This window comes from Branchiostoma belcheri, unplaced genomic scaffold (genome assembly GCF_001625305.1).
Source record: "Branchiostoma belcheri isolate BF01 breed outbred unplaced genomic scaffold, Haploidv18h27 scaffold45, whole genome shotgun sequence".
NCBI classification, from domain to species: domain Eukaryota; kingdom Metazoa; phylum Chordata; class Leptocardii; order Amphioxiformes; family Branchiostomatidae; genus Branchiostoma; species Branchiostoma belcheri.
This window is the reverse complement of record NW_017804076.1, coordinates 2,541,317-2,553,116: the sequence shown is the minus strand read 5'-3', so window position 1 is coordinate 2,553,116 and position 11,800 is coordinate 2,541,317. Positions and strand designations below refer to the sequence as shown.

At 40.5% G+C, this 11,800-nt stretch overlaps 1 protein-coding gene across 1 annotated transcript; it reads right to left on the bottom strand.

Moving 5' to 3' along the window:
• Positions 1 to 633: 633 nt before the first annotated feature.
• On the bottom strand, positions 634 to 4,949 carry LOC109478849. The gene is made up of 6 exons (XM_019780666.1): positions 4,192 to 4,949; positions 3,241 to 3,428; positions 2,567 to 2,755; positions 2,116 to 2,229; positions 1,478 to 1,616; positions 634 to 1,356 (listed from the first exon to the last, which is right to left on the bottom strand). Exons 1-6 carry the CDS (start codon positions 4,821 to 4,823, stop codon positions 1,173 to 1,175), a joined length of 1,446 nt encoding a protein of 481 aa, XP_019636225.1. The 5' UTR covers positions 4,824 to 4,949; the 3' UTR covers positions 634 to 1,172.
• Positions 4,950 to 11,800: the final 6,851 nt, after the last annotated feature.

Genomic DNA, 11,800 nt, shown 5'->3' with positions numbered 1-11,800 from the left:
AAAAGGTTTCAGAGACATTTATCATAAATATTTATGGTTTATTCTGCTATGTTAACCATTAGATATCTTGATGTTTGAACGGAATTATATCTCTTTGCTCCTTTGTTTTTACACTGTTAATGGACATCATGTTGGTGTAAAGAAAAAGGATGTGGTTTATGATGATTTGTTTTTGCTCCACAAGTGAATTGTCCTATAATGGTACAGGGAAGTTAGACATGATTATATGATTTTGATAAGGTGTACAAGGTGAAATTAGGAGAAAAACAGGGGGAACAAAGAAATAAAAGAATGACAGCAATAATACCTGGTTTTCTCACGTTTGATCTCTTTAATTATACAATATTCTTAATAACAAACTGCTTGTGACAAGACAATTTTATCTAGATCTTAATATAAGTCACTGCTCTGATAATCATAAACTGTCTCAAACTCAAGTCTCAAATTAACAAGCACTTTCCATACAAGTTACACAGGACCTTACTAGATATTTTGTGACCAGTATGATATTGTGCTTTTTGAAAGATTGCACTGAAGTTATTGCACTGTTGTCGTGGTAATGTAATCCTACTTCACAGTTTTGGTCAGTAGATTAGCCAGTAATCCAACAGAAACATTTTATTGGCATTCACATTTAACCAAGATTACAACAACGTGACAAGTTTTAACCAGACATTTCAATTAAAGTTTTCATCTTCACATTTTGTCTTTACCCTGAATGACACTTAAAGCTACAGTTGCAACAAATAGAAATAATCTGATTTTATTCTTCACATTTTCCAGATTAAATTATTCTTTTGACATTTAGATATATTCTGATTTTCCTAAGCTTACAGACAAAGAAAAACTTCTTTTAACTACTCAAAAACCACATATTATGTCTTTCACGACATAGAAGAAGGAAGTCAAATCCCCACAGACATAATTTACCTCGTAGAATGTAGCCACTTTTGTAATTCTCTTGTACGTTGTTTCATTGTTCCCATGTCATTGTTACCTACAATGAACCCTAGGATATAAATTCGTCAAAATACATGTAAGAGTTCCATCAACTTAGGCTACAGTAGCAACAAATAAACAATAAACATTTCCCCAGGGTGCATTGAAAACCGCCCTATAGGGCGATATGTTCTCTGGTTAAATAAACAATATATGACCAATTACAACTGTGATCAAGCAAGGCTTAACTTCTGTGCCTCATACTCCACAATGTGGTCGTAGTTCCACTCGTCGTACCAGCGACAACTGCCGTGTTCGTACTCGTCACAGCTGACTCGAGGTTGACCTGTCTCGCGTGCCGGTAGCGTGGGTTCTGGCGATCTCTTACCCAGGGAGTAGAAACTCTTGTAGTAATACCTAAAACAGAAATTACATGTACATTTGTACGTTGCATTCATGTATCATTTCATACCTTTATCTTTATGTTAATACTAATTTGGAGATGTAGAGCTCACTGAATAATAAGTGATTATCTTACCATCTTTGGATGATGAACTTGTGACCTTTCTTGACCTTGGAGGCATCATGGAGGGAGGTGGGGTCACAGTTCCCGTCAGGTGTCATGTTGTTCCACACTATCGCCATTCCTTTGGTCGGTTTCACTGCAATGCCCAGCTCTGCCGGGGTACAAAAGAATGAAAATCACATTTACTATGATTTACCTTTCAAAGACTGAGAAAGAACTGCCCTGCTACCTTCAAACTATGATGGTCAGCCTTGTGGTCATTTGCACTACATATAATAAAGATGAATGAGAAATCTTCCAAGATATCCTTTCTACCCAATGTTAGTGCATTATAGCAGAAGTGATTTTGCCCGAGATGTCACAGCATCTGTGTACATGAGCTTCAAGCCCCTGACAGCTACCAACAATTAGTGACAACACATCACTGTTAGGGAACGATGCTCAGCCAAGGAGGGATATACATGTACATTTCGTCTACTTTCTTAATATAATCTCAAAGCATATCTTTACCATTTGCCACCACAAGGCTGGCGAAAAAAAGATACATGTACCAGTACAAAAATAGAGAACCCCATAAAGATGCCTAGAACACTCCATTAGTAAGCTGAAGCCTTTACCGTTGCTTGATGAGTTCTACTAGCTTTCCTGACCTGTGAACTTGGTCTCTCCTCCTTCAGGCACATCCTGTAGATAGACCAGTATGGTGGCAAACCTGTCTCTCTGGTCTCTGGACCCCACCACACAGTCAGTATGGCTCTTATAACCTGCAAGTGTACATGTCACACTTTCTTTCACAAAATCATAGTCTCTAACAGACTTTTCTTGAGGTAAAAACTAGCCTGAGATGAGTCTGGTATAGACTACAAGAAAGCATTGAAAGCAACACAGAGGTTGATAACCAATGAGATATACCGTGGCAATCACATCATCCATGTTACACTTAATGTCGCAAATAAAATCATATTCTTTACCGGACTCGTGGAGTTTCATGAACTTAGGCTGAATGAATGAATGGTAGAAAGGCCTCAGAAGTCTGGTATAGACTACAAGAAAAATACAACTAAAAACTAGTATACTACATGTACATAGAAGTAGGCACACCTATCCCCTGAGCATAGGACGTTATCTGGAATTTTCCTCCATTTTCCACTTTCAGTCCTGTTGCGGCAGCAACCCTTCGTTCAAACGTTGCGCTGAACTTGCTCTCCCCTGGGTAGAAGGACGTGCTGTAGCTCCAGTGGAAATGTTGTTTCAGCTGGCTGGAGAAACTGCCATTCAAACACTTTGTCCCTATGATATGATGTGAGGGAAAAACTGATATTATTCAAAAGCATTTATTGCAATTTCATTGCAACAAAACTGGATTTTCAGTGTCAACTTTTTTGTCATTCCTATCCCATGGTATACTGATATCTGTTAGCCAAAAATGTGATCATGTTGCTCACAGAAAAGAGTTGCCTCTTTTGTATTGTAGGCTGGTTCTAGCTATTTATGAGTGGTAACCAAAAAATAGAGAGATGCCTCACATAACTAAATATTAAATGACGATGAAAATGTCCTAAACGAATTGGCAGTAAATGTCAATATCAGACAAAAATTTGCCCTGAAAGCCCTGAAATTACATTGGGTACGTATACCTTTAAAGACATCACAGCCTTCGAGTCTGAAAGGTACATACTATTGAATATGAAGCTATAGTTTAAATTGCCTTTTTGCATTGAGTCAATAAACACTCAGGAAATATAAGACAAATGAAAGGAACTTTGCTTTTTCACCTTCAGTGAAGTCCCGGCTGCTGACCTTGACCTTTACCCCTGCATCCTTCAGGTGGTTCCTTAACGTTTTGATGCTGTCGAAGCAGATGATTGGATCGTGCTTGGCTGCCTCCTGTACGTGACGTGTGTGCGCGCCCATCAGTCCCTCACACTCACGCGCCGTCAGGAAGTTGTCAAACAGGTACACTCTGCAGGGGGTAACATCATTTCTTATAGGCAAATCAACTTAAGGCCATGTTGATTTGATTATATGGATGCCATACATATGTGCATGAATTTTCGTATTTAAAAAAATTTTGACCATACTTTAAATGGTACAAGGCACCCGCAAAATCAGCAAATGTTTGTCATAAATTGGAAAAAAGATGTTGGAAAATGATAGTAATGTCGCAGAATGCCCGAATATGAAGAGTCTATTATTCGCCATACCGTACTCTGTGTGTTTAGTCATTTGTTTAACCTTCGTGATGGGTTGGGTGAAAAAATTTCCAGTGCAAAAAAGAAACCCAGATAAAAAAAGCCTAAAACACGCCAAAAATAACCGCAAACCCAAACCTCTGGTTCGAGAGTATTCCAAATTCACATATGTTCGTATACAATAAATGATGCTGTGATTATTTCTGCCCAGTTATCACATGCTGTCATCTGTACGTCTGCTTGTCTCAGGAAGGGTAAGTACAGCTGCACTTCCTGCTTGGACAGAAGAGGGCGTGGCTAAACATGGCTCACTTCCGGGTGGCCAATGAAAACATGTACAAGAATATGTCAAAAGAATTTGAATATAAAACTCAACTCAGACTTTCTGAATTCATATTCTATTTCATATACTATTTTACTTGATAGGTGTTCTATTACATTTCTTTAATCTATCAGCTACGTGTTCCATATACAAGTACTAAGTAGTATGAAGAAAAACTGTTCTTTACTTTTGCACTTGAACTTCTCACCTACCTGACATTAGTGTCCACGTCTTTAGTCGGTTTGACCTCCCTGTATCTGAGCTGTCTGCCGTCCACACTGACGTTCCGAACCTTCAAGCGATCCAGTATGGTCGGCTCGAACTCTCTGATCTTTTCTGGGAGGCGGTCTTCAGAATCAGGCGATTTCTTCTCAAGTTTTGGACTTGGAGTGGCCTTTGTGGGTTTCTCAGTTGGCATTTCTTTTGGCTCAGATTTTGGCTCAGTGTCGTCTGGTGGCATTTCCCCCTCTTCCTTTTCTCCTTCCGTCGTCTTCTCAGATTTCTCCAGCTCTTCTATCTCCTCTTCCAACATGTCGGCTTCGGGAACGCCTGTTTTTCCGGCGCATTTCTGTGCGGCAATCTTCTGTTCCGCTGTCGGTGAATGGACACCTCCGTTGCCGCGGGAGAGCAGGGCGAATATTATTGCGCCTAAGAATATCAAGATGAGTACAATGGCGAAGGCAGCGATAACCTGCTTGGTGAAACTCGCGGCGGCGATCTCAAATTTCTCTATTTCTAGTGCTCTCTCCTCCGCCATTTTCTGTGCCATCTTCTGTTTGTTGCTCTCATCTCGCCCCTTTTCGGGCATTTCTGGTTTCCTCTTGGTCGCCTTAAGCTTCCCCATTTTCGGCTTCGTGGGATAGAAGATAGGAGGGCAAGCAAGGCCCGATTAGTCTGAAATACCGGCTGGTAGCTTCAGAGTCACCGGACGGGAATCCAACAGGTGGTACGGTGTACGGCCGGGCGAAGGTTACATGTACTTGTTTACATGGTATTTTCCTTAGATAAAGCAACGCCGCCGTAAGGACAGACTAGGCACTGCATCTGAAAATGTGGTACACATTTTCACTACTAAAGTTCATTAAATCCATCTTGAGTGGTATAGGCTATAACTACTAGAAAACGTGCATCGTTTCTCGCTCTCGCTCTCAGTTTCTTTTTCTTTTCTTAATGTTCTTCTTTTCTCTACCTCCTGCCCTCCTTTTGTTTTTCATTCATTTTGTCCATTCTTTCACCGCGCTTTTGATCCTCCAACGGCCAATCCACTTAATTTGCCGGCATCTCTCAGCTTGTTTCCTGGTCTTCCTTTAACTATCATGTTTCCCTTACAATACATCTCTCAGGTTTATATCATTTCCGTGCGTGTGCGCATGAAATTTTTAAAAGAGATCGCTGGGTTACGTAAATGTTTAAATACCACCCGTCTTCATTTCCGGAGCTGAGCTGCACAGAGCGTCCAATTTATTAGTGACACCCACGCTCTATTCAGTGTATAGTATGTCCTTTCCGACATGTGGGCGTCGTTTTGCATTATCAGCATATCAGTTGCATCAAGGACGTTCTACAAGAGGCCTTCTGTAGAACGTCCTTGGTTGCATCGTGTGTTTTTCTTTCTTTCTTTTTTTACAGTGGCGAATGGTTGAATCTCCGTAGTTCTCCCGCAGTTTTTTCACATAGAACGCTTCCACAAGGTGTTCATAGAATAAGAGCCCCCTGGTCACTCCCCTCTCAACACTTACATCAAAGCCTGACGTCTCCGTTTCCTTGGTTCCCATTGGTGCTTGATCTTCCCACTCTGATTGATGATATCACGGCGGTGGCTATTGGTCCTTTATGACCGGAAATGTTTCCCTTTGAAGGGCGCTGGTATAAAGATGTACTATCTAGATTTGTTTACGATAAGTTTTGACGTCTTCAGTCCACAGTAAAAGTATTAAAAAATGGCGTCCCCCACAAGTCTCACACAGAAAACATAACTTGCTCGGCGAGAGTGGGAATTTCGAATCCTGCTGATAACTCTACCTCGAGTTCCCTCGGTTTTGCCGTCGACAGGAGGGATGAGTGCCTAACTTGACATGAACCCTCATGTGCGAATTAAGTTCTATTCTGGAAGAACAATCTCTGTGACATATGTCACATACCTGATGTGGTGGCAGGTTGTGTAGCTTTCCCGGCACAGCCCTCCTCTCTTTGAGCTGAGCTATGCGGATAGACTCAAACTCTACCTACTGCTGTGCAGCAGTAAATAGTTTCTGTTTCAGTTTCTGAAATATGTTCCTTTCTGTCCCTGCCCCGTAGGACAAGGTTGTCAGTCTCCTACCCGGCCTTGGGCGGTCACGTTTTCCCGCCGCTCGGTCCTGTCCCTGGTGCTGAAACGGACTCACGTACGTAAACGGCCACTTTAACTTCCAGCATTTTCTTTTTTAATTTCTTCGGCGCAAGCTGCAATACCAAGACACCTCTTCAAGTTTTAAGTACTGGAACAGCATATTTTCTCCCTGAGTCAGAAACATAAAGGAAAGCTCAACTCACGTGGATGAAATCCAGGTAATAAAACAGTTACTCAAGCAACTGGATATGATTTTGGAAACGATCAGACGTTTGACTTAGCACCTACTACCTTTCGTCAGTGTCACTGGTGAGATCTCAAGAGAAACAGGTTTATAACCACGAACTATTAACTGATATGCAAATAAACTAGAGGTGAAAATTAACTGACTTAATGATAGAATCCGACTCCTTGGAGAGGTTTAAGCTTTGGCTTATATTTGGCGTGTTTCAGGCGTGTTTATCGTGCTCACTTCTTTGTACTGGTATATATTTTTACGCCAGCCAACGTTTGGATGGCAAAAACTCCATGGCAAATGGACACCGTCTGGTCAATTTCATACTGTCTTTGCTGCCAGAAAAAGTTTTGCTTGGAGATTAACACAAGGCACAACTGGGATCTCTACTGGAGACTATATCGCCCACACACCCATCACACCCGCCCATTCAAGTACCTTGTGTATTTCATAACGTTTATAAACATTATACTGACTCTCCTACTTAACAAAAATCCTGTGATCGATTCTACAGACAAAACGAATTTCTTGTGGTGTCTCACCTTGTGAGTCGTTCCACCTCCACATGACGTGGGTATGACGTGAGTGGATGGAACATAATCAACAGGAACACAGCTTGAGGAAAGAAAGATATTAACATCCAACTATTGATCATATTTCACTTCTAGATTGAGAGGAGAGGAAACATATTGAATGTGACGGCTACTTTAGCTTTATAATTTCCCTGATTTGTTCTCTATTCATTTTATGTAGGCGTTTTGGATTATAATTTTCCACTCAGTTTCCTACCACCATCTCCAAATGTTCGAACTTTCTGTCTGAAAAATATTTACCTTCGCAGTTCCTTTCATTAGCCTCCGATTCAAGTTCAAAAGACTCTTGTCTAGTTTTCCTCCTTGTTTATACTTCAATTACACATCAAAACGGATGTATTTGCATCTAGCACTCTTCAAAAAAGGATACGTGCCAGTTGTCTGTTGAGGTAAGTACAGACGACAAACACTTGAATACAGGAAATTATGACTGTGTCTTTTTACTTTGGTATTTGATCTTCCTTTGGTGTTATTGCTTCAGCACCTGGAGCAACCATGAATATGGAAAAATATCCGTTAGTGACGGTTATGACGCAGGTAGTTTGAAACATGAGCAAGTGTATTGTCTCTTTTTCACCCTCTTTTGTTATGTGACAATTTACCCTGTGGCTATGGGTTGAGTTCACACTTTCAGTACACGTGAGAGCACAGGTGCATGGAAATTCCGGCCGTCTACCGTTCTTCCTCTTGTTCTACGGTACATTTTCGAGGGAAACGTGCTTTGTATAATATAGTACTCTCCAACTTCCAAGCAGATGTTTAGAGTTTGGCTTATGTTTAGCATTTTTATCGGTCTTTCTTTTTTGCAATGGTATTTTTTTACGCCAACCCCATAATAAACGAAAACCCAAACCCTTGCTTGGATAGTACATGTAAAAATATAGGCAGAAAGCACTTCATTGCAGCGTACGTACGTATCTTAAGGTATCTTAAGGTATATTTCAGACGAACATCAAATATGACATTTTAATAATAATGTACACTTCCATTCGCACCCTTATGTGAATAGAGCTCTGATTGCCAAACCCGCAAGGAACAGTCATCAATAAGTAGCACAAGGGACTGTGATATTGTGTAAAGCAGTATCATTCCCTTCAGTATTAGGGTTCTGTGCAGTCCGCACAGGGCCAATCGTACGGCGTTCCTTTCACCAAACCTTTGATTACATTTTTGCGTGGGATCAGAAAGCCAGTCGTGACAGGTGCTTCTGTAACTAATGACCACCAGCCATACATGATCACGCTGGGTCGGTATTACAATTACAAGCCGGGTGTGACTCTAAATATTTCCGGCACCACATTTCATTCACGTAAGCACGTCTCAATTTCGGGCCTTTCGCCGGGCGCTCTTTTTCCTATCGTGATCAATCATTTTGAACGATCACCCCACCCCCTTTTTTCTTAAATGGAACAGGGACTTAAAAGCCAATAGAGGAGATATGAATAAGCCTGATGTTTGTCCCAAAGCAGAAGGATGAAAACGTCTGGTCGTTTTACTGGGTGAGAATCTGAGAAGAGTGGGCGGAAACGAACACGTTTTCCTGGGAAATGAAATACTACAGCCTCGGAGTAAGGCACGAAATATGATAGTCGTGAGCATAGTATTGCTATTTCCGTGCAAGATAAGGAACCTATAGCCGATTTCTGAATGTCTTTTTAAAGGGTACCCAATGCAATTTCAAAACTGGATGTTCTTTTAATGCAGTAAGTTGAATCAACCCTATCCCATAGCATACTGATATCTGTGAGGCAAAAATGCGATGTCACTGACTGAAACCGACGGTTGCTTGTTTTAAGTTGTATCGTAGGCTGGTTCTAGTTATTCATGGGTGGTACCCGAAAAAATAGAGACGCAAAATGTAGCTTGTTTTGGGACTATTTCAAACGCTTCAACGACGAAATGACGACGAAAATGTCATACGAAATGGTAGTAAGTGTCAATATCAGACAGATTTCCTCATCCAGAATATCTTTTTGCTTTGCCGCCCCGAAATTGCTTGGATGCCTTAAAATTAAGGCCAAAAGTGCTGAAACATATTAAAAATGTGGCTTCTGGAAATATTTTTATCCTAACTTAAGACGAGCTCCCTCTATCTGACTTACAATGTTTACGTCATCTTCAGAATTCGATGTATCGCTGAAAAATTCTGTTGCCAATCTGCATTCCTTCCTACACTTAAGTGCTTTGCCTTTTTGTCTGAATTACAAGCTGAGTATCAAGATCGCTCTACATTAAACCGAGGATTTTTCTCCGGTTCTCTTGGCGGCGTAGAGGGAAAGTCACAAACAGCCACATCGATCATATCAATCCTCCACGGGCTATCCCCGCCGAGCTGCAATGACAAGTCAATGTCAAAAACACAGCTTTGTTCTTCCTCTAACCCAGAAATTCAAATGCAGTCCGTTCCCTCAGGAGCGTGTATCGACTAGCACTGAAAGAACCTGTCAGGAAGATAACAATGATGTATAATATGCATTAGTACCAGGGATAATGATTAAATGTTGTACGGTGGGCTACCATACGATGGATCTGACGTAAGTTGGGGAAGTTTGTTAGGGAGAATGTCGTGCTATTCAAAGAGTAAGGATTAGTCATACTGTATGAGTAATTGCACAGGTGCATCTCGTAATGAATGAAACATATTTTCTAGCTGTATTGTTTTGTGGTGTTTTTTTAATGGGCTTGGAATTTGGAATAGGTAAGTAGAAATACGAAAGGAATATTAGATCATGGTAGTTAAAATGAACCTGTGTATTAATTTGAGGTGTACATGTATTTCCTATTTAAGGAAGAAATGGTTTGTACTTGTGTCATGGTATGTTTTCACAATTTTTCATGTGGGAATTTAAATATTGTAGATTTATTACAATTAATGGGTGCCGGCAAAGAAAGAAAATTCATTGTGCACCAAGTCTCTTCACATTTTAAAATGATACACTCCTCACTATGTACTACTACATGCATTGGTGTTGAGAGCTACAGACAATAAAATTGTTATGTTTACCACTTTACAAATACGAAATTGCTGGCGGGGGGATAGCACTGCACAAAATACATTCTTTACGCACACCTTAAAGGATGCGTAAAGGTTACGTACCTTTAGATATTCGCATGTTTTCAGATGTACGATTTCGTACGGTGTAAGCCGTATCCATTTCATTTAATGTCATCATGTCGATCACTCCGTTGGCGTAATAGGCTCATTTTCCTTATCTGAGAGAAATTAATTAATCAACACAGGCTTACACACCGATGATTATGTCAGGTTTGAATAGTAAAAGACACATTAACAGGATTATAATAGATTGCATGTGACGTCCACGGAGGTATATGTATTCTGGTAATAAAGGCATTCAATGTAATTTCAGAGCGGCAAAACAACAAATATATTCTGGATGAGCATGAAAGTTCATCTGAGTTGGTAAATTACATTATGAAAAACTTAAACTGTTCTCCAATTCAAAATTTGACTCACCAGAAATTTTCGACTGAATCACTCAGTCTTCCTCAGCTACCTGACCCAAATGCTGTGGACACGTGATTTTTCAACCGGGACGGGGGGCGATATCGACTTCAGACAACCTTTGACCCTCTGCTGACGTCACACGTGGGAAAAATCACGTGTCCACAGCATTTGGGTCAGATAGCTGAGGAAGACTGAGTGATTCAGTCGAAAATTTCTGGTGAGTCAAATTTTGAGTTGGAGAACAGTTTTAAGTTTTTCATAATATTCTGGATGAGGATAGCCTGGAATCCATCCGTTATCGCTGTATCTCTGCTCCGTTCCTCCGCTCTGCCTTCAGAGACACACAGACTTTACCAGTGTCACGGATGGATTCCAGGCTAGGATGAGGAAATCTGTATAACAATGGTATTTACTGCCATTTCTTAGAATTTTAATCATCGTTTCATACTGTGACGTTTTGAATAGCCGCATGTAACAAGTTACGTAAGGCTAGGAGTCCCTTTGTTTTTTGGGTACCGCCAATAACGAGCTATATATAACAGCCTGCAAATACACAACAAGCAACCGTTTTCCGTCAGTATCGCATATTTGCCTCACAGATATCAGTATACTATCGGATAGGATGATTCAATTTACTATTATTTAAAAAGAATGACCAGAAAATTGACTTTGAAATTGAAACCTAGTTTAGGTACGGCGTAATTGGTTCGCAGAGCATGGTTTCCAAGTAACGTTAACCGTCCATTTTTTTCTTTTAAAGAAAATGACTCGGGAGACACAAGAGGGTGATTAGAAGGAAACAAATTTCCCTCGACTGCTGATCTGTAAACAGCTCCTAAAATGGCACGCCAGGGAAATATAGTCATTATCAAGATAAATCAACATGCACACTTCCCGCGCACCGTGCATGTTGATGTGAACATGTGAAATAAGTACCAAGCAGATGTTAGGAAGGAAAACTGTAACATCTCCGGTTGGCATACCAATGGGATGTACACTAAAATGAACTGAGAGAACGATCGTCACTAATCACAATTCCTATCATAATAGCATTGTCTTACTATAGGGACTACCTTATCCTCATATACATAAAAGTGACACTTACGGATCCTTGTCATGTTCAACTTTTTTTACCCAGTTTCTCCACATTTTAGTTCATTTCAGTGACGCTGAAGTCCCGAAGTAATATCCGCAACTT